This window comes from Anolis sagrei, chromosome 1 (assembly GCF_037176765.1).
Source record: "Anolis sagrei isolate rAnoSag1 chromosome 1, rAnoSag1.mat, whole genome shotgun sequence".
Taxonomy (NCBI): domain Eukaryota; kingdom Metazoa; phylum Chordata; class Lepidosauria; order Squamata; family Dactyloidae; genus Anolis; species Anolis sagrei.
In genome coordinates this window covers 43,352,453-43,375,151 of record NC_090021.1, presented here as the reverse complement: position 1 = coordinate 43,375,151, position 22,699 = coordinate 43,352,453, and the positions used below count along the sequence as shown (strand labels likewise).

At 41.4% G+C, this 22,699-nt stretch overlaps 1 protein-coding gene across 6 annotated transcripts in view; it reads right to left on the bottom strand.

Annotated features, from left to right (window-relative positions):
* Positions 1-22,699, bottom strand: part of RBKS (ribokinase) — a 109,197-nt gene that overhangs the window by 73,237 nt on the left and 13,261 nt on the right. For all 6 annotated transcript variants that reach the window (XM_060754116.2, XM_060754114.2, XM_060754112.2 and 3 more), the window contains exons 2-4: positions 11,196-11,328; positions 5,433-5,496; positions 2,261-2,323 (exon numbers count right to left, since the gene is read on the bottom strand). In XM_060754116.2, the coding sequence (XP_060610099.2) occupies positions 2,261-2,323; positions 5,433-5,496; positions 11,196-11,207 (139 nt within the window). In that variant the 5' untranslated portion in view covers positions 11,208-11,328. The remainder of the gene's footprint in view (positions 1-2,260; positions 2,324-5,432; positions 5,497-11,195; positions 11,329-22,699) is intronic.

Here is a 22,699-nt window from a genome sequence, read left to right as displayed (position 1 = left end):
CTTTAATGTAAATTATACACAAGCACACACAAATAGCTTTTACTGGTATCAAGGTACACTTAAGACTTTGTACTCAGGCATCTGCAGGCATGGAAAATGTATGACCTCAGTTGTTGTGTAATGATTAATGAATGGGAAAAGATGTAGTTAAGCTGAAGCAGACTTTGGTTGGTGTTCAGAGGCCACATCTTATCATTTAGTAGTGGCAGCTAGTAGCAATATTGTAACACTACTAGTCCAAGCTACCATTCTGGTGACACTCAATAGTCAGAATAATGCCAGATCAAGCACACATTGCAAATGAATATATCATAGAATCCTAGACTTGGAAAGAACCACAAGGACCATCTAGTCCAGCTTCCTGCCATGCAGAAATACATAATCAAAGTACTCCTGATAGATGGCCATCTAGTTTCTGTTTGAAAACTTCCAGAGAAGGAGAATACACCACATTCCAAAGCAGCATATTCCACTGTCGAACAGCTCTTACCATCAGGAAGTTTTTCTTAATGTTTAGATGGAATCTCTTTTCCTTTACTTTGAATCCAGTACTCTGTGTCCTGGTCCCTGGAACAGGGAAAAACAAGCTTGCTCCTTTTTTGCCAATATCATATGGTTATCATATGAGGGAACTCAGCCTCCTTTTCAACAAGCTGAACATACCCTGCTCCCTCAGCTATTCCTCACAGGACTTAGCTTCCAAACCTTTGATCATTTTAGTTACAGTGTCTCAATATCTTTCTTTGTGGTGCCCAGAACTGGACAAGGGATTCCAGTTGAGGCCCGACCACAACAGAATAAAATGATAGTACTATCTCCCTCACTCTAGGTACTATATTCCACATGTTAGCCAACCCGAGTCCCCTTTGGGGAGATGGTGGCAGAGTATAAATAAAGATTATTATTATTATTATTATTATTATTATTATTATTTTGATGCATCTTAAAATTGCATTGGCTTTTAAGGTACTCTACACAACTGCTGACTCATGTTCAGATTGTAATCTATAAAGGAGATTCCAACTGAACATTAGGAAGAACTTCCTGACTGTGAGAGCTGTTCAGCAGTGGAACTCCCTGTCCCGGAGTGTGGTGGAGGCTCCTTCTTTGGAGGCTTTTAAACAGAGACTGGATGGCCATCTGTCAGGGGTGCTTTGAATGCAATATTCCTGCTTCTTGGCAGGGGGTTGATCTGGATGGCCCATGAGGTCTCTTCCAACTCTATGATTCTATTATTCTAAGGTGGTTCTACACTGAGTCACTATCCTGCAGCTGATTCAGAATGGCGTATGTCGAGTCTGCCCTGGGATGGCTCAGACAGGGACCCCACCCCCACGGAGGTGGAAAAGAGTTCTGGCCGATTAAAGGAGATTAATTTTATTATTTATTTAGAAGTTTTATATACCGGTCTTCTCACCTCGAACAAGGGACTCAGGCCACATGTGTTCAAATACAATAATATACAAAAACAACACAGTGCATCATCATTACAGATTAAAATATAAGTACAATAAAAACATCATCATCACGGGAGGGAGATGCGGGAGGTGGGAGAGGGGGAATCACCACCTCCTCTCTTCCTCCCTGATCATCCTGTTTGACAGAACTGCAGGCAACATCTGACTGGTAGAAGCCATGTCACATCCAGAGACCGCCATGACAGAGAGGCTGGGTGGGCACCACATGTCCTTGGGCTACCCAAGCCCAGAAAACATAGGATGGCTGAAAACAGTTGTGGTCAGTCCATTTTGGGACCAGACCAATTGTTTAGATGGGCCCAAAGTCAGAGGATACTTTGAATTCTGGGCCTTACCCCACATGACCCCAGATCAGTTTTGTGCAGCACTTTTAGGGCCAGAGCTAATCCAGTCCTAATCTGTAGTAAGTGGCCAGTGTAGATGCATCCATAGGGCCCTTCCACACTGCCCTTTATTCCTGGATCTGACCCCAGATTATCTGCTTTGAACTGGAATATATGTCCCTACTGCCAGATATCCTGGGATAAACAGATAATGTGGGATCAGATCTTGGGATAAAAGTGTAGTGTGGAAGGGAAGAGAAAGGGGGAAGGAAAAGAGGTAAAAGAGATCACCTCATATCTGTAATCAAATTCTGTAGTTCTATTTTCTCTTAAGAATAACTTCTATGAGATACAAGCAAGGATTAATACACAAAATAGCACAATAGGATTAAAGTGGGCCTTTCTTTTTCTTTTATATATTTAAGTTCATACAAATCAGGTGCACAGGAAATTCCATACCTTCACTATTGACTACAATTGATGCAGCTCCAGTAGCAGCATCTTCCGCTTGGTTTACAAATTCTGGAATAAAGAAAAAGTAGAGTAACAACTTAGCCCTACACTTCCAGCAAACAAACAAAAGAAGTGATGCAGAATGCATGAGTGAAAACTAGAGCCAACAACCTGACCCTTACAGATTGTTTCACGTGTAGCAGAAAAATAAAAACAAAGAAGTGCTAAAACACACCATAAGAGATCAAACACATGCCTGGAATTAATTATGGTTAACTCACTTGGTTCAGACATTAAAGAACTTGAGTGAGTTTCTTTGTAATATAGTTATGGGATTGCATTTTCTGTGCAAGATAGTGCATACAGGTACACAATTATTTTTCCTTGCTTATATAGGTGTGATGTGAAATAGGCCTTTTAAATCAGTAACATAAAGTGTGGGGTTGTTAGCTGCCTTGAGTCCCCATGGGGAGAAAAGCAAGATATATATAAAGTACAGATTAATAATAATAATGTAGTTCAAGGTAACTAATTTTTCCAAGCTTTGTTTTGTCTTCCTAGATTCCAGTTCCATCAACCCCAGCCCAAAGGTCAATGGGTAAGGCTCACAAGAGCTGTAGCCCAACAATATATGGAAGGTCATCCTTACCTTAGACAGACCTGCCCTCCATGGATTTGCCTAGGTTCTTCTAGAAGTGCCCCAATGTGTGTTGTTCCATTTTGTCACCACACCATGTAGCTCATGCTAGGTAGAATCACCATGAGCACTCTATGAGCACTCCATGAAACAATTTAATAAGGTGGCCCAGAGGTCTTGTATGGGAGATCCAGTGCAGATTGTGTGTATGTATGTACACTGTTAGACTGGACCTGAAAGATCCAAGTTCTAGACTCAAATAAGCCATGAAATGCACAGAATGATTGTGTCACTTTCTTTCTCCTTCCCCTAAGGATCAAACAATATTCCCTGCTGTTACAGTGAGCTCACATTCACTGGGGTTATGTATGCAAGAGCCCCGTGAAAAAGGAAAACCATTTATAAAAACCCATTTTTTAACCTGAGTGAACATTTCTCTATGAAAGCTCTCGGTCCTCCAGCATGACTCTCTAGTCAACTTCTGTCAGAAGGTGACCATAGAATTGAATGGGGGACCTAGATTCCTAGAGAGAACATTGTAATCCAAATTAATGAATAATCAAATCTGCAAAAGTCAAACCCACTGTAATCTGCCCACTCCACCCCCCCCCTGCAAAAATCCAATAAAATTTATTTCTTAACAATCAGACTTGCACATTACATCCATGATGACATTTCAATGATCAATCTAAAGACAAACCAGAGTAAATGTAAGAATGCTCGATGAGGCAAATCCCTCACTATGACAAACAACTACTTTGTCTTGGCAGGCTTGTTTTCTTGTAAAGTTGGTGGAATCTGCACAGAAATGTTGAGCATGAATGCAAATATAGTCTTTGACTGTTTCTCATGCAGAATCCCCTTTGGACTTTTATTAAATAAGCATGGCCACACAGCTTTAGAAGAGACCACACAGGTGGCTATTATGGGTTTTGTGTATTATTCAATGCAGTTTTTAGAATTCCCACCTAGCTAGCCCTGACCAGCCACAACTAGCCTCAGCATTGGTTTATTTGCTCTTCTTCATACTTCCTAAGCTTTATATTTAGCAATTCATAATTATAACATGCAAACCATATCCTGATTCTATCCACATTTACTAGTAAACAGGTCTTGCAGTGTTCCTCTGCAGTTGCACTCAGATATGATCTTAGTGTTGTACTTTGAAAGTAATAATAATTTAAAAAACAGGTAAAATTGTGTTGAGGTAGGCAGGAATTTTGACTGTGAATACAAACTATGTTGATTTCTGTATTGACTCATATCACAATTAAATGTGAACGTAAGAGTGTGGCTTATGTCATGTCACCATCATTCATTCTTGAGTCCTTTTGAAAGAAACATAGCACAGTAGTAGAATACACTTATGACATTAAGGGGATTCAGATTAAACTGTTGACATTTCTCTAGGAGCAGCCAGCATGGTGTAGTGATTTGAGTATTCAATTGATTCTCAAGGATCAGTTAAATACTCAAATTACTACCCACAAAAACTCACTGGTGACCTTGGTCAGGTCATAGGCTGTTAGCTTCAGAGGAAGGCAATGGCAAACCTCTGAAGAAATCTTGTCAAAAACATCCTGCGATAGTTTTACCTTATGATCACTGTAAATCAGAAACACCCTGAAGACAAACAACAACAGATCTCAGATAGAAATCAGAAGGCACTTCCAGAGAGGGGTAAAACCCATGCCAAAATGTGTTTAAAAAACTCCTGAGATGGCACCCAGACACCCAGAAGCCCCCCCCCCCCCCCGCCCAAAGAAGCCCTTAAATTTAAAACAAATTACTAGGCAGCCATTAAGGTAATCCTGAAGTGCACGCAGAAATGATATTCCACGCCCTCCCCATCTCCTAGCGTGTCATTTCTACTTGCCAGGAGGGCTCCAGGACTACCTTAATGGAAGCTGGGTAAGTTGTTTTAAATTTTAAGAGCTTCTCTTGGGGTTTTGGGTGAAGGAGTGGGTGCTAGGCTCCTAGAGTCAGGAAAATTGAGATGGCTGTGTGGATTCAGATTGGGGATTGTGTGACGCGGTCCCCAGGCCCAAGCCATACAAGGCTCACACCTGGTAAGGGCTGGATCTTACCAAAGATCCAGGTCTTACCAGGTATTTAATTAATGCAGAAACAAACACTACTTTGTTCTGAATTAATTCTCTTTTAATGGAGGTGTCGTCTGAATACCTCCAGTAAAAGCACAACAGTCCCCACATTTTTGGGCCTGTCTGGAAGGGCCCAGAAAGAATCTTTCAAAACATTGCTAGTTGAAGTGAACCAAGTATATTATGTTTGCCCACTGTTGCTTGATTTTAACACTGCATCAATCAGTTGAGAGAGGTAATGGGAGCTGTGGTCCAATGGCATCTAGGGGAGTGATGATATGAGATATAGCCTAAGAACATAGTTTCCTGTCGCTGATACTGATAATACTGGGCTAAACAATTCATCTACCTTCTTGAAGCTAAGAAGTTACTGCATTCTCTAAGGGAAAGGCATTTTACAACAAACGATGAGAATACAGTTAAAATGTAAAACATCTACCTGTAGGGATCCCATTTTTCTTGAAGTTTTCAATATAATCATTACCAAAGGAATCTTTCCCAACCTATGAAACAAAGATTAACAACTTTAGATCTTTCGCTGTCAGCTTCCCTCTGCCCCTGAAAATTGGATTGCTGAAATTAAGAAAGCATTCAGTGTTGAGCCTGAAAAGTGTGAGTAGATTTCAGAGTGAAAACGTCTGCTCAGTTCTGAGTCGAAAAACAAATTGTAGGTTTGAGCTAAGTTGTAGCAATAGACTAGAGGAGATGGCTAAATGACAGCATTGCCTTCCAAATACAAGTTCCTTTGGCTCATCCAGATGGCCCAAAATGCTGGACCTGCCTTGGTTTTTTCTGGAGGCGTCCAAATGATGTCTCCGGTAAAAGCGAATGAATATGCAGTAAGCTAAGGTTTGCCGTGGTTTATTCTGTATTTATTTATTTATTTATTTATTTATTATAATAAATAATAACAAAAGCTCAAAATAAATAAATAATTCTGTATTTATTAAGTATCTCATTAGATCTAGGGCTTCCTGAAAGGCCCAGGTCTAATGAAGTACTGGGCCTGTGGGGACTAACTTCTGGGGTTGTGTTCCGTAATACTGGGGGTGAGTCCCAGTCCCCATAGACCCCCCAGACCTTTGGGCTCCTGGAGCCCAAATATGCTGGAGGGCTCCCATCCCTGCCCCTGATTTACCCCCTGGAAGCCATGAAGTCTTTCCTTGAATCCTCCTGGCGTGCGAAAATGACGCGAGAAAATTATGTGTGAGGAGAGAGGGGTTTTTCCTCCTCACCCCTCTCATCTTCTCAGGCGTCATTTTCTTATGCCAGGAGGGTGAGAGACTTCGTGCTGCCAGGGACCTTTTAAAGTAAGTTTTAGGGATTAAATTGGCAGCTTTGGGGTGGCTTCATGTCATCCCGATTTGACTCAGGATGCCATGTAGCCCCCACCCCCTGAAACCTTGGGTTGGGGAGTGGGGACTAGAACCCGTGCTGAAGCGGGTTACTTTAACCCACTTCAACACAGGTTTTAGTCATGTCTGCAAGCGCTGCTTCTTCATCCCCCATAAAATTTTATTATCATCCTCAAATTTCCAGCATTGTAGAATGTAAGACCAAAAACTCTCCACACCGAGAACCCTTAGCTTTATTGTGCTCACATTCCCTTGATAGCTTTGCTTGCATCTTCTCTTTGGATATCTAAACTGTATTTATAAATGCTGGACTAAAATGTTAAATTACTATAGTGCTAAAAGTTTAGAGACTGAAGGGAAATTTTGGGAGACTGTTATGAGACCATGTCGTTTTGCCTCCACCTCCTGTTGGTTCAGAGGCAAGAGGTTCCTTCAAATCTACTAAGTATATTTTGCCCACAGCCGTAAACATCCATTGATAGATCTAGGGGTGAACAAGAAAGATAAATCCTAGAAGCATGATTTCTGCTTCTATCTGTACCAATTAATACAAAATAATTTTAGTACTTGTAAATGAAATATAAATTATTCCAAGCTTTTCACATACACCATATTTTATGCATAACTAATGTCTATAGTTAATTTGGGGGCAACAAAATACGTTTATTCTTTTTATTTTGCAAGTAACACAGCATTTTTCTTCAATTATGATGGAAACTTGAATTCAGTTTGTCAATATTCAGCTTTTAAATTGTATCACTGTTACAGATACACTCAAATTACCATTTAAAGCAAGGGTGGAGATCATTTGTCTGCCCAAGGCCTGAATTCAGTTTCAGAATGCTTCTTGGGAACCACATTCCAGTGATGGGTGTGGATAAAGCAAAAGGCTAAGATGGGGGGGGAAAGCCAACACATTTTAGACTGAAGCTCATAATGCCAGTAACTAAGCTTTTAGAAAAGAGGTTCAACATTTTAGAACTGCAAGAAAACCCTCTACAATGAGTGGGAAATCACCAAATGATGGAGTAGTGAGGCTATCTGTGCAATCCCAGAGGATCAAATGAAGTCTTAGCAGAAACAGATCTGGGCCAAAAACTTAGGGTTATTTACTCATAATTTAAATAAAAGAATAATATTGCTTTAGATAATTTCTCAGAAGAGGAGGAAACTGGAGCAGATAGAGGAAAACTGTACAGTGGGTAGAAAATTGAATGACATGGCTATTTGGGTAACTCCCAGTTGCTTTTAGTGGTAATGTTGAACTATAAAACTACACACAGCACATGTAGCACCTCCTAAGTTGAGAGGATGTGACTCTCATTCAGGTCTTGTACATTTTGAAACTGTAATAGCCAGCAAAACCTAGTAGATCAAATAAAAATCAGACAGCTATTAAATTTGGAAATAGGAAGCACCACATTGCTGTAAATGCTCATGTTAAGGGACTCAGGGCAGTTTCCAAACAAAGGTGGTAAACATTCAATGCCATAAAATAATGCAAACAAGCAAAATCAGACAATACATAAGACAACTTCAATAGGAACTTATAACAACTCAATAAATTAAAAAAATATATTAAATACATATTAAATAAGCATAATAAATCTATCAAGAATGTTAAAACCATGATACAATCTAAACAACTAAAATACATAAAAAATATAAAAGCCTGCACTCCATGTTTCCTGTCTACATTTGCTCCAAAGGCCAAAAAAGGTCTTATTGACAGTTTTGTATTTCCTTTCTGGGAAATATGACCTTAGTTATCACCTGGAAGACTTTGGTAGCTTGAGTATCATTTGACTAATGGTATACAAATCTGGGAGAACAAAATGAAGCGGGACGCAGGATGATAGAATTTTGCCAGGAAAACTCGCTGTGTATAACGAATACTCTCTTCCAACAACCTAAAAGACGGCTTTACACATGGACCTCTCCAGACGGTCAACACCGAAATCAGATTGACTATATCCTTTGCAGCCAAAGGTGGCGGACATCCATCCAGTCGGTGAAAACAAGACCTGGGGCTGACTGTAGCTCAGATCACGAACTTCTTATTGCCCAATTTAGAATAAAACTAAAGAGATCAGGGAAAATACACAGACCAGTTAGATATGATCTCACTAACATTCCTAGCGAATATACAGTGGAAGTGAAGAACAGATTTGAAGGACTAGATTTAGTAAACAGAGTCCCAGAAGAACTATGGACAGAAGTCCGAGACATTGTTCAGGAGGCAGCAACAAAGTACGTCCCAAAGAAAAAGAAAACCAAAAAGGCAAAATGGTTGTCTGCTGAGACACTGGAAGTAGCCCAAGAAAGGAGGAAAGCAAAAGGAAACAGGGATAAGGGGAGATATGCCCAGTTAAATGCGCAATTCCAGAGGTTAGCCAGAAGAGATAAGGAACTATTTTTAAATAAGCAATGCATGGAAGTGGAAGAAGACAACAGAATAGGAAGGACAAGAGACCTCTTCCAGAAAATTAGAAACATTGGAGGTAAATTTCAGGCAAAAATTGGTATGATAAGAAACAAAGATGGCAGGGACCTAACAGAAGCTGAAGAGATCAAGAGAAGGTGGCGAGACTATACAGAAGATCTGTATAGGAAGGATAATAATATTGAGGATAGTTTTGACAGTGTGGTGAATGAATTAGAACCAGACATCCTGAGGAGTGAGGTTGAATGGGCCTTAAGAAGCATTGCTAACAACAAGGCAGCAGGAGACGATGGGATCCCAGCTGAACTGTTTAAAATCTTAAAAGATGATGCTGTCAAGGTGATGCATGCCATTTGCCAGCAAATATGGAAAACACAAGAATGGCCATCAGACTGGAAAAAATCAACTTATATCCCCATACCAAAAAAGGGAAATGCGAAAGACTGCTCAAACTTCCGTACAGTGGCCCTTATTTCTCATGCCAGTAAGGTAATGCTCAAGATCCTGCAAGGAAGACTCCAGCAATACATGGAGCGAGAGTTGCCAGATGTTCAAGCTGGGTTTAGAAAAGGCAGAGGAACGAGAGACCAGATTGCCAATATCCGCTGGATAATGGAGAAAGGCAGGGAGTTTCAGAAAAACATCTACTTCTGCTTCATTGACTATTCTAAAGCCTTTGACTGTGTGGATCATAATAAATTGTGGCAAGTTCTTAGTGGGATGGGCATCCCAAGCCACCTTGTCTCTCTCCTGAGGAATCTGTACAAGGACCAAGTAGCAACAGTAAGAACTGACCACGGAACAACAGACTGGTTCAAGATTGGGAAAGGCGTACGGCAAGGCTGCATCCTCTCACCCAACCTCTTTAACTTGTATGCAGAACACATCATGCGATGTGCGGGGCTGGATGAGTGCAAAGCTGGGGTGAAAATTGCTGGAAGAAACATTAACAACCTCAGATATGCAGATGACACCACTCTGATGGCCGAAAGCGAGGAGGAGCTGAGGAGCCTTCTAATCAAGGTGAAAGAAGAAAGCGCAAAAGCCGGGTTGCAGCTAAACGTCAAAAAAACCAAGATTATGGCAACAAGAATGATTGACAACTGGAAAATAGAGGGAGAAACCGTGGAGGCCGTGACAGACTTTGTATTTCTAGGTGCAAAGATTACTGCAGATGCAGACTGTGGCCAGGAAATCAGAAGACGCTTACTTCTTGGGAGGAGAGCAATGTCCAATCTCGATAAAATAATAAAGAGTAGAGACATCAGACTGGCAACAAAGATCCGCCTAGTCAAAGCCATGGTATTCCCTGTAGTAACCTACGGATGTGAGAGCTGGACCTTAGGGAAGGCTGAGCGAAGGAAGATAGATGCTTTTGAGCTGTGGTGTTGGAGGAAAGTTCTGAGAGTGCCTTGGACTGCGAGAAGATCCAACCAGTCCATCCTCCAGGAAATAAAGCCCGACTGCTCACTGGAGGGAAAGATACTAGAGACAAAGTTGAAGTACTTTGGTCACATCATGAGGAGACAGGAAAGCCTAGAGAAGACAATTATGCTGGGGAAAGTGGAAGGCAAAAGGAAAAGGGGCCGACCAAGGGCAAGATGGATGGATGGCATCCTTGAAGTGACTGGACTGACCTTGAGGGAGCTGGGGGTGGTAACGGCCGACAGGGAGCTCTGGCGTGTGCTGGTCCATGAGGTCACGAAGAGTCGGAGACGACTGAACGAATGAACAACAACAACAATACAAATCTGGAATCTTCAGCTGGACCTGGATACTAGCTCAGCACAGAAATACTGTTATACATCTCACCACTTAGCTTCCAGACTCCAAGTTTCCAGTTTAATTGCATTGGCAGAACCCTAGAGTTTGTAGTTTGGCGAGTCAAAAGTACACTCTAGTGAGAATTCTAAATATTCGCAGGCATCCACAAATCCCTGTATTTTGTATGATGCCAATCAGTTAAAGTGGAATCACTGTACTATAACTGTGTATTGTGAAGAAGTCTCACTTCAACTAACTGATCTTCAATGGTTAGAATCTGGAGTATACCTTGGAGGCCATTCACTTTGCAACAGCTATTAATGCATAATTTGGCTTTGCAGATGTCACCATCTCAAATGTTTTTTTTAAAAGACCATTTTGCAGTGGTGGCACCCATTCTATAAGGATTGCACTTCAGAGAAATGTGCCACATTCATCCTACTGTTGCTTTTAGAAGAGGAAAAGACCACCCTTTTTGCTCAGCTTCTTAGGAGGCAGCTGAAGGTGCACATCTAGAATACTGACCTCAACCTTTTGCTATTAGTTTGGTTTTGTTGTTGGTTGTTAAAACATATGTAAGTATAGTTTTCTAAAGTATTTGGAACAGATGTGTAACCAGAATATATAAATCTGAGCTTACCTTACAGATCATTGAGGTTTTAGCTCCAAGTCGAGCAGCCTGCACACACTGGTTGGCACCTTTCCCCCCAAAACCAGTGAAAAACTTATGTCCGTGTATGGTCTCTCCAGCTTTTGGCAGACGTGGAGTAAGACTGTTCCAATTAAAAATGGGAAAAAATATTGTTTGTTTGAATGAACTGTGGGATTTGCAATATATTTATTCCTACTTCAGCAAACCTTTGGTGTTCTCTCATGCAGCTGCTTTGCACTGCTCCTCTTTGAGCTAGGTAAGAATCCAGATTCAAACAAGTCTGGATTCTTAAATTCTCTGTATACAGCATTCTAGATCCCATAAAGACTATGTGGTCATTCCTTCACATTTATGGTTTTACCTTTGAGGATTATTCGTAGATTGGATTCTTACATTCTCTGCATAGAGCGCTCTAAACCCCATAAAGACTTGTGGTCATCCTTTCACATTTATGATTTTAACTTTTTGATTATTCATACATTTGACTAAAAATGTTCTCTCTCTAGGAATCTGTAGATCCTCCAATTTGATTCTACATCTTCTAGTCACATTGAAAAACCCAGTGATTTCTAGAGAGAACACATCTCTAAGAAGTTCTGGTTTCTCCACAGCAATACTATAGTCAGTTTTAAACTGGAAGACAAAGGAATTCCTAGAGAGATGTTCTCTCAAGAAAATAGCAGTTTCTCAGATTTATCACTTCCACAGAAGTGCTATGACCCTAAGCCTAATAAATGTGGGAGGCATTCTGCATAAAATAAAAGAAATAAATATAAAGTGTCCTCAATAAATGCAATTTGTATCTTTAATAAGTAACATATTTGCTATCCCAGAATTAAGGAATCTTAACAGGTGTAGTTCAGGAAGAATGGTCTTCTATAAAACCTTGGTTCACAAACTTTCTCACACATTAAGATTTTTTTTGAAGCAAAAGTCTTAAAATGATTAGGGAATGTACTGCTTGGAAGAAAACACTTAATAACCAAGGAAACAGGCAAAAGTACTGGCAAGCAAACATGTTAAATGCCACATGGCAGAAGATGTTTGTGCAGGACTCTGTTCCTGGCAAAAAAAAATGTTATAAGGGTGTTGACAACATAGCACAATGTTCAGTTTGTGAATATCTTGAAAGACAGCAAGATGGAGTGAAAACCTAGAAGGGGATCCAAGTTACACTTCCCAGCTTCCACAATCCAAGAAAATGGGACACAAATAAGGAGGAGATAGGGAAAGCAATTCCGCTGAGAAACTCAACAATGAAGGAATCTATGTTCTTTTCTAATCGGAAACTCTGAGAATCAGGAAAGTTTCGGGCACTCTGACTAGGAGGGGCCCGCTGAGCAGTAATAATAAGAGTAAAATAAGAAATGTAATAATAACAATAGAGTAAAATAATAAATGTAATAACAATAATAAAGTAAATAAGAAATATAATAATATGAATAATAATAGAATAAAATTATGTAAATTTAATAATAATAAGAGTAAAATACAAAATATAATAATAATAACAATAAATGTAATAATAATAATAATAATAGAGTAAAAAATAAATAACCTTGACTCGAGTATAAGTCGAGGGAGGCTTTTTCAGCCTAAAAAAGGGGGCTGAAAAACACAGTTTATACTCTTTTTTTTTTTCAAAATATATTTATTGATTTTTCCATATACAATTAAAATCAGAGGGTGTAGATAGGAGGGAAAGGGGACTCTCTAGAAAATCGAGAGTATGGGGAGGGGAGAGGGGGATGGGGGGGGGCTCTCACTCCAAACAAGCATTCATATCATAACTATCATACAAAATCTACTTCAATTATATTTCATTCGCGGGGGACTTGGGAGGCGGGGGAATGACGGGGGGGAGGGGGTGAGAGTGAGGGGGGGGGTTGGAAAAGTGCTTCCCGAAGCGCCTGTGAAGCGTCTTCCACTAGTCAATCCTTGGTGCGTTGCATAAGTCCTCAGTCTACTGTATTTATTATTGGATGAGCTTTCTGGTACTCTGTTCGGGATGGAAATAGAGTTCTTGTTTCTGCATCGAAAGGAGATTTGATTTCTCTATCAATTGACATTTATTCCTTTTTTTCTGATCTCCAAGTAATTTAGGAAACTGCTCCAATCTGTTGTCTTGGTATTGTTTTCGGATATTCTTTGTGTCAGGAGATCCATATTCAAGATATCGTAGACCTTTAGGATCCATTGTTCTATAGTTGGAACTTCTCTAGATTTCCAATATTGGGCCCACTTAATCCTGGCAGCTGTGGAGAGATAAAAAAGGAGCTTACTCTCATTTACATCAAGGTCAAAGTCTATTAATCCTAGCAGATAGTATTCTATTTTTAGGGGGAACGATTTGCAAAGAATTTTCCCCACTTCTTTATGTATCTGTGACCAGTACATTTTGGCCTTTTTACACCCCCACCACATATGTTTGTAGTCTCCAGTTGCTTTTCTACATTTCCAACATCTCTTATCTAGTGGGTTTTTGTTGAATATCGCTAGTTGGTTTGGCGTAAGGTACCATCTAAAAAAGACCTTATACCAATTCTCTTTATATTCCGTGGAGTATGTTAACTTGAGTTTTTTACACCAAATTTCTTCCCACTCCCTTAGGGTAATCGGGCAGCCGATGTCTCTGGCCCATTTTATCATGTTTTCCTTCACTTGTTCTTTCTCTGTCTCCCACTGGAGGAGCTGCTGATAGATTTTTCTTATATTTTTCCCTTCCGAGTTAATCAATTGGGTCCAGAGAGATTTTCCATCTTCGAAGCCTATTTTTTTGTCTTTCTCGTAGTTCTCTTTTATTTGGTAATATTGATACCAAGAGATCGAGGGGTCGTGAGATTTGAGTTCCTCTTGTGATTTGAGAGATGGTTCGTTTGTTTTCCCTTTTAGTATTTCTTTGTAGGTCAGCCATATTCCTCTTGATGTTCCTTTTATTTGGCTGGCCTCGTTCGGTGAGAACCAGAGGGGGGTTTTTTGATAGAATCTTGTTTTATAATTGTCCCATATTTTGATAAGTGGAGCTCTCACAAAGTGATTGGAGAAGTTTTTCTCTACTTTCGCCTTCCCTCTCCATAGATATCCGTGCCATCCTCGCACAAGATCAAATCCTTCCAATGCCAGTATTTTTTCATCCTTTAGGCTGATCCAGTCTTTGACCCAGCGGAGGGCGGCTGCGTCATGATAGAGTTGGAGATTAGGGAGAGCAAGGCCACCTCTCTTTTTACTGTCGCACATGTTTGTATAGCTTATCCTATGTCTCCCTCCTTTCCAGATAAAGCTCGTGATGTCTTTTTGCCATGTTTTAAATACTGTCTTGGTTTTTATGATTGGAAGGGTTCGAAACAGGTATAACATCTCGGGCAGGACATTCATCTGGATTGCAGCAATCCTGCCCATGAGGGAGAGGTTTAGAGGTTCCCATCTCCTCAATTTTTCTTTGATTAGAGACCATTTTTTCTCGTAATTATTTTGGAAGAGTTGGATGTTCTTGTTTGTTAAAATAATACCCAAATATTTTACCTTCTTGGCTATTTGCACCTCTGTTTTGGCTTGTAATTCTTCTTTTTTCTTCTGAGAGATGTTCATCGTTAGCATTTGCGTTTTGTCTTTGTTTATTCTCAGGCCAGAGACTGAGCCAAAGGTTTCTATGACTTGCCACCATTTCTCTATCCTGTTTAAAGGGTCCTCCATAATGCACACGATGTCATCAGCAAACGCTCGGACTTTAAAATTGAATTTTCCTGTCCTTAGTCCCTCCAATTCCTTGTTGTCCCTTATGTTGTCCAAAAGTAGCTCTATGGTTAGAATAAAAAGCAGGGGGGACAGGGGGCACCCCTGTCTAGTTCCTTTCTCAATTATTATAGTGGGGGAAAGTTCGCCATTTATCAATATCTTTGCAAACTGTTGTGAATATAGTGCATTGAATGCGTTGTTGAATTGGTATCCTATGTCCATCTCCTTCAGAATTTCCCTAGTGAAGAACCAGTTGACGTTGTCAAACGCCTTCTCCGCGTCTAAAAAGAGTATCGCTACTTCTTTATCGATCTTTCTCTCGTAGTATTCAATGGTGTTTAGAATCACTCTTACGTTGTTTTCTATTAGGCGTCTGGGCAAAAAGCCTTTTTGTTCTTCTTCTATTCTTTCTTTAAGGATTTCTTTTAATCTGTTGCCTAGTAAACTGGTAAAGATTTTATAGTCATTGTTGAGTAAGGAGATGGGGCGATAGTTCTTAGTCTTTGTTCTGTCAGTATTGTCCTTGTGTAGCAAAGTTATGTTGGCGTATTTCCAGGTGTCTGGCATCGTTCCTTCATCTAGTATCTTGTTCATGGTCTTAGTTAAAGGAGTTATTAGGAGATCTATGAATGTTTTATAGTAGAGAGACGTGAAGCCATCCGGTCCCGGTGCTTTCTTTTGAGGTAAGCTCTTGACTATTTTCTTAATCTCTTCCCCTGTTATTTTCTTGTTTAGAAGCTCTCTCTGGCTTTCCGTTATCTTTGGTATTTTCTGCCTCCCTAGATATTGCATTACTTTCTCTTCTGGTATGTTGTCTTTCTTGTAAAGTTTCTGATAATAGGTCACGAATTGGGACATTATCCCTTGAGTGTGATGGAATTCTTTTCCTTCTTCTGCTATTTGTAGTATTCTCTGTGAATGTTTTCTAATCGCAAGCTTCCTGGCCAACCATTTACTTGTTTTATTTGCGTTTTCAAAGTGATCTTGCTTGATGAATTTTAGTTTTTTCTCCATCTCTTCTAGGTGCAGGGTGTTTAGCTTTTTCCTCAGTAGTTCTACTTGGTATTCAAGCTTTGAATTCTTGGGGTCTAGCTTCAGTTTACCCTCATGGTGTTCCAGTTCTGTCTTGGTTTTGTCCTCTTCTTCTCTTCTCCTTTTCCTCTCTCTGCTTGCTTGCTCTATAAAGTGGCCCCTCATGAATGCTTTTGCTGTGTCCCATATTATCTCTATTGGGGTGTCTTCTTCCGTATTGAGGGAGAAGAACTCCCACAACAGCTCCCTGTTTCTTTTCAGTTTGTTTTCTCCCTTTAATAGATGGTCTTTCAATTTCCAGTTATAAAATTTCCCGTGTTTCTTGGGGTCATATATTATGAGGGAAAGGGGCGCATGATCAGTTGTTAGAATTGGGAAGATCTTGGTTTTCCATACTTTATCGGCCAGGGTTCTTGTGCACCAGACCATGTCTATGCGGGACCATGTAGAGTGGCGCTTGGAGAAGTAAGTAAAGTCCCTTTCTTTCTGGTGTTGCAGTCTCCATATGTCTACTAGATTGTATTCTTGTAGCATTTGCAAAAATGGTTTCGGTAATTCCCCTGATAGTTTATCTGTCCTTTGACCTGGTGTAGTTGACTTGTCCATATATTTATCTAGGACCCCGTTGAAGTCCCCCAAAATCACCAATTCTTCATATTCTTGCTCTAATATATATGCTTTCACCTTCTGGACAAATTTTATCTTCCCACCGTTGGGTGCATAAATGTTGCAGATTAAAATTCTCTGGCCATTAAGTTCTATCATTACCCCCAGAATCCTGCCCTCTCTGTCTTTAAATGCTAAATTTGAATTTATTTTTTCATTAACATAAGTTGCAACACCTCTTTTCTTTTCATGACTCGAGGCATGGAATAATCTCCCCAGCTGATTTTGTTCCAAATAGGTGGCCTGGGTTTGTTTAATGTGAGTTTCCTGGATGCAAATTATTGTACATTTTTCTTTTTTCAAGGCATGCCAAATTTTCTTTCTTTTGCTAGGGGAGTTTAGGCCATTTACATTTTGGGACATTATCTTAAATCTTTGATCCATAGTATTTAACATTTATTACCTTATTTCCTTCCTCCGTGATGGTTCTTTCAGGTGCTGGTTGTTGCTGAAATTTCGGGGATTTTTTCCTGGATCTTTTCCTTTTCCTTTCCAGCTGGTCTAGTCCTGGAGAGGGATCTCCTTCGCTGCTACCCTCCACATCAGGGCTCCCCCCTGCAGTAGGGGTCTTGGGGTCTTTCCCATTTCCTTCCTCTTGGGGGTTGCAGCTTTCACTCTGTCGTATTTCTTCCCAGAGTGCTCTTGCCTTAGATTCTGATGTGAGCCAGTGCTTTGTGCTGTTCCACGTTGTCATCACTCCCTCCGGTTTTTCCCACCTGAATCGGATGTTTCGTTTTTTAAGTTCCTCTGTCAAGAAATGGTATTTCTTCCTCTTCTCTAAAGTTGCTATTGGGAACTCTTTTAAGATTATTACCTTGCTTTCTCTGTATGAAATCGGTTGTTTTGAGTTTTCTCTTAAAATTTCATCCCTAGTGTTTCTTTTGGTAAACTGAACTAGGATGTCTCGGGGTGTCTGGTTTCTGGTGGCATATCTGGAATTAATTCTAAATACTCGGTCAACAGTCCTGTTTGCTTCTTCGGTGGTTGTTTTGCACAGGGTCGATATTAGATTTAGGATGATCTCTCTTGTGTTCTCGTTCTCGTCTTCTTTGATGTTGCGGAATCTTAATTGAAATTCCTTCTCTCGAGATTCTTGCATCTCTATGTGCGTTGTTAGGGAGGAGATCGTTCCTTCCATCGTTTTTATCTTCCTTTTTAGGTCCACCTGCGTCACTTTGATATTTTCGTTTTCCTTTTTTAGATCTGAATTTTCTTCTTTCATTCTGATTAGTTCTTCTCTTACCCCTTTCATCTCGTTTTTTAGAGCTAGGTGGAATTCCTCCTTGATATCTTTCTTCATGCTTGTTAGTTCCTCTTTGAGCGTAGCAATTTGTTTGTCTTGACTTTCTTGGTTGTTTTTCACAGTTAAGTGGAGTTTCGATATTTCTGCTATGACATCTCGCATGTTTGGTTCATTTAGTTCTTCTGGTGGGTTTTCTTTTTTCCCTAGTCCTTTTTTTTCCCTTTCCTTCTCTGTTCTCTTTTGGGATGACATTTTGAGGTAGGGTAGCGCCTGGAGAGTTGGGTAAGCGTGGGTGGAGGGGAATTGAAGTGGGGAGGGGAATCCAATATTAATTTTAGGGCATGCAGACTCCAAAAGCTTCCCCTTGTCCCTCCTTTGGGTTGATTCTCTTTACCTGTAACTTCTTTACCCTTTCTGACTCCTCTCAATGTCCTTCCTTCACCTCGCTCTTCTTCGCAGCACTTCGATGCCTTCTCTGCTGTCTCTAGAGATCCTCCTATTCAGTTTGTTTACCAGCGTGGTCTTCTGGGAGTTTTTCCCTCTCTTGCCCCTCCCTTATCTTTGTTTTCTCGTCCCCTTGGCACCTTTGCCTCACTTGGATAACCTCATGCGGGGGTATCCCCCCCCCCCCGCTTCTCTCGCGGCTTCTCGCGAGAGGATCTTCGACGCGGGTCCCCAGACCTTTGGTCTGGGATAGAACGCCGGCCGCTAGTTTTTAACCACACTAACAAGGCGACCTGTGCAGCTAAGAAGAAGAGGAAGAAAGTCCTCGGAACCATAAGGTGAGAGGGGGAAAAAGGAAGGAAAGGCAAAGAGCAGAGAGCAAAGAGAGGTACACAAGGAGAATACAAACAACCTCGGAAAGAAGAGAAAGAAGGAGAAAGGAGAAGCATAGAAGGAGAAAGGAGAAAGGAGAAGCATAGGAAGGAAAAGAAAGGAAAGGAATCCCGGGCAATGAGATTCAACAACTACAAACAACTCTAAACAGCCCTTAAAGAATAAATAAGCTCAATAGAGATCCCCTGGGCGAAACCACAGCACTGTGTGCGGGCTACTCACGAGCGGAGCAAACTGTGCGGATCCCCCGAGCAAACGGCGAGAGAGAGGAGAGAGGAGCGAGTGGTGCCCCGGAGGCCCTGAGGTTCGGAGACGGCTGGCGTGACCCAACGCGGCGAGGTGGGTCTGCACCCCCCCCGAAGGGGTCCAGGGGCGGGCAGGGAGGCCAGAAGATCGCGCGCACATTGGGCGCGCGCACACAAACCCGCGCCCCGAGCGACTCGCCTCCGTGCTTCCAGGGCGGACGCCCCACGTCCCCGTGACGGGGAGACAGGACCTCGCCAGCCCGCGACTCCCGGGGTGGCCGGCTGGAACGCCGATCTTTAGTATCCACCAACCAAGTCCCCAAGGCTTCCCCTTTAAGGGGATACTATACTATACAGTTTATACTCAAGTATATATGGTATATAGTCTTTGAAACCACTGCTGGATGACCAATAATGTAAATCAATATAAAACCACAATGAATGTGTATCCCTCTAAATGCTGGACTGCAGATCCTATCAGTCTGAGCTATTATTTATTTATTTATTTATTTCATCTACTTATACCCCGCTCTTCTCACCCCGGGGGGGGGGGACGGGACTCAGGGCGGCTTACAGGAAAGGCACAATTAGATGCCCAAATCACACAACAAACAATACAAAATATAACAATTCAACAATTAAAATAAAACATCAATACCTAATAAAATCATAAAAACTATCTCATGTCAGAGTCCATATATCAGAGTCCATATATCCATTCCATTCCATTGTCCTTGTCTATCGACAGGTCCTTTAGTTAGTTGTCAGCATGGCCAAAAGCTTGGTCCCACATCCAGGTCTTTAGTTTTTTCCTAAACGCTAGAAGGGAAGTCGTCGATCTGATCTCCCCGGGGAGTGAGTTCCACAGGTGAGGGGCCACCACTGAGAAGGCCCTGCTCCTCGTCCCCGCCAGCCTCACTTGTGCCACTGGCGGGGTCGAGAGCAGGGCCTCCCCAGAAGATCTTAAACTTCGAGGTGGGATGTAGAGGGAGATCCGTTCGGACAAATACACTGGGCCGGAACCGTATAGGGTTTTGTAGGTAAAAACCAGCACTTTGAATTGTGCTCGGAATTGGATCGGCAGCCAGTGGAGCTGACGCAACAGGGGGGTGGTGTGCTCCCTGTACACCGCTCCGGTGAGCAATCTGGCTGCTTCTCGCTGGACTAGTTGAAGTTTCCGAGCAGTCTTCAAAGGCAACCCCACGTAGAGTGCGTTGCAGTAATCCAACCGGGATGTGACAAGAGCGTGGACCACCGTGGCCAGATCCGACTTCCCAAGCTAACATAGCAAATGGGATTAACCCAAGCAGACATGGAGAGCCAGACATTGTTCACCCTTAACATAATATCTGCTTATCTGTGCAGATATCTATGTGAGAAAAAGTGCTCACTACCATAGAGCAGAATGGTTCTGGAAGGAAATATAACATTATGATAAATTTCCTTTTCTGTTCCCAGCTGACTAGCAGTACTTGGAAAAGGTTCATTTCTGGACAGATTAATATAACTGAATCATTGTGGGGAAAAGACAATTTTATGAAACCATGCAAGTAATAGATGTATGGACGGATCAATGGATCCAGTCAAATTCAAACTCTGAAGATGGAAAATACTTACCAAATTCTCTACATTTCTTGGACATTATTCCCATATTCTATGCTTAAGACCCACAAATTCCATTTATTTGAGATATTGGATACTTCAAAGTATATACAAATATATTGGCATGATTATAGCACAAAAATTGAATGGTGATTACATATCTAGCCTTCAACTGTAACCACAGAATTAATCATATCCTTAGTCAGTGCTTGCTTTCTGGCATTTCTTCAACTGCCTGCCACATCCATTTTGAGCATCCTACCACTATGCATATCTTTGGTCCTGCCCTACTAGTGTGAAAGCACCACTCCCTTTCCAACTGTAATGGGAACATTCCAATACTGTAAAGAACAACAACAATAGAAACCAGATATCAACTTTGACTTAGTATCACTGGGATCCCAAATGCCCCTTCTCATAGACCTTAACAAGATCTATCTCATGTTCACTCTAAGCAGAAGGTGGTAGCAGAGTCACTGCAGATGACAAATGCTTAACATTTTAAATAAATTGCCTAGTAGCAATATATCATCCAGAATTCCATGTAGAGGAAGATATTGGTAGAAGAGGAACTGATTTTTCTATTGAAGCAGTCCCCTTGTCAATGGTGCTATTGGTGTAAGCATCGGTTTCACTGATGTACATGGAAATGTAAACTGGTTAGTTGGATTCCCTTACTTTATATGTAAACAGATCTGCCGGAAGACCCTGATCATCAGTGTCATTATGAATTCAGGCAGTCTGTATACCAGATGAATTCCCATCAGTGAGGTCATTTTATAGAGAATAGATCACAATTGCCAGCCTTATTTCAGCTTGCTGAAGTAAATGCTTCTCAAAAAACATGACTATATGGGATAGATTATATCATAGAATCAAAGAGTTGGAAGAGACCTCATGGGCCATCCAGTCCAACCCCCTGCCAAGAAGCAGGAATATTGCATTTAAATCACCCCTGACAGATGCCCATCCAGCCTCTGTTTAAAAGCTTCCAAAGAAGGAGCCTCCACCACACTCCGGGGCAGAGAGTTCCACTGCTGAACGGCTCTCACAGTCAGGAAGTTCTTCCTCGTGTTCAGATGGAATCTCCTCTCTTGTAGTTTGAAGCCATTGTTCCGCGTCCTAGTCTCCAGGGAAGCAGAAAACAAGCTTGCTCCCTCCTCCCTGTGGCTTCCTCTCACATATTTATACATGGCTATCATATCTCCTCTCAGCCTTCTCTTCTTCAGGCTAAACATGCCCAGCTCCTTAAGCCACTCCTCATAGGGCTTGTTCTCCAGACTCTTGATCATTTTAGTCGCCCTCCTCTGGACACATTCCAGCTTGTCAATATCTCTCTTGAATTGTGGTGCCCAGAATTGGACACAATATTCCAGGTGTGGTCTAACCAAAGCAGAATAGAGGTGTAGCATTACTTCCCTAGATCTAGACACTATGCTCCTACTGATGAAGGCCAAAATCCCACTGGCTTTTTTTTTGCCGCCACATCACATTGTTGGCTCATGTTTAACTTGTTGTCCATGAGGACTCCAAGATCTTTTTCACACGTACTGCTCTCGAGCTAGGCGTCCCCCATATTATATCTTTGCATTTCATTTTTCCTGCCAAAGTGGAGTATCTTGCATTTGTCAGTGTTGAACTTCATTTTGTTAGTTTTGGCCCATCTCTCTAATCTGTCAAGATCGTTTTGAATCCTGCTCCTGTCCTCTGGAGTATTGGCTATCCCTCCCAATTTGGTGTTGTCTGCAAACGTGATGATCCTGCTTCTAACCCTTCATCTAAGTCATTAATAAAGATGTTGAACAGGACCGGGCCCAGGACGGAACCCTGCGGCACTCCGCTCGTCACTTCTTTTCAGGATGAAGAGGAAGCATTGGTGAGCATCCTCTGGGTTCGTCCATTTAACCAAATACAGATCCACCTCACCGTAGTTTTGCCTAGCCCACATTGGACTAGTTTCCTTGCCAGAAGGTCATGGGGGACCTTGTCGAAGGCCTTACTGAAATCCAGGTACGCCACATCCAAGGCGTTCCCTGCATCTATCCAGCTTGTAACTCTATCGAAAAAAGAGATCAGATTAGTCTGGCATGACTTGTTTTTGATAAATCCATGTTGACTATTAGCGATGACCG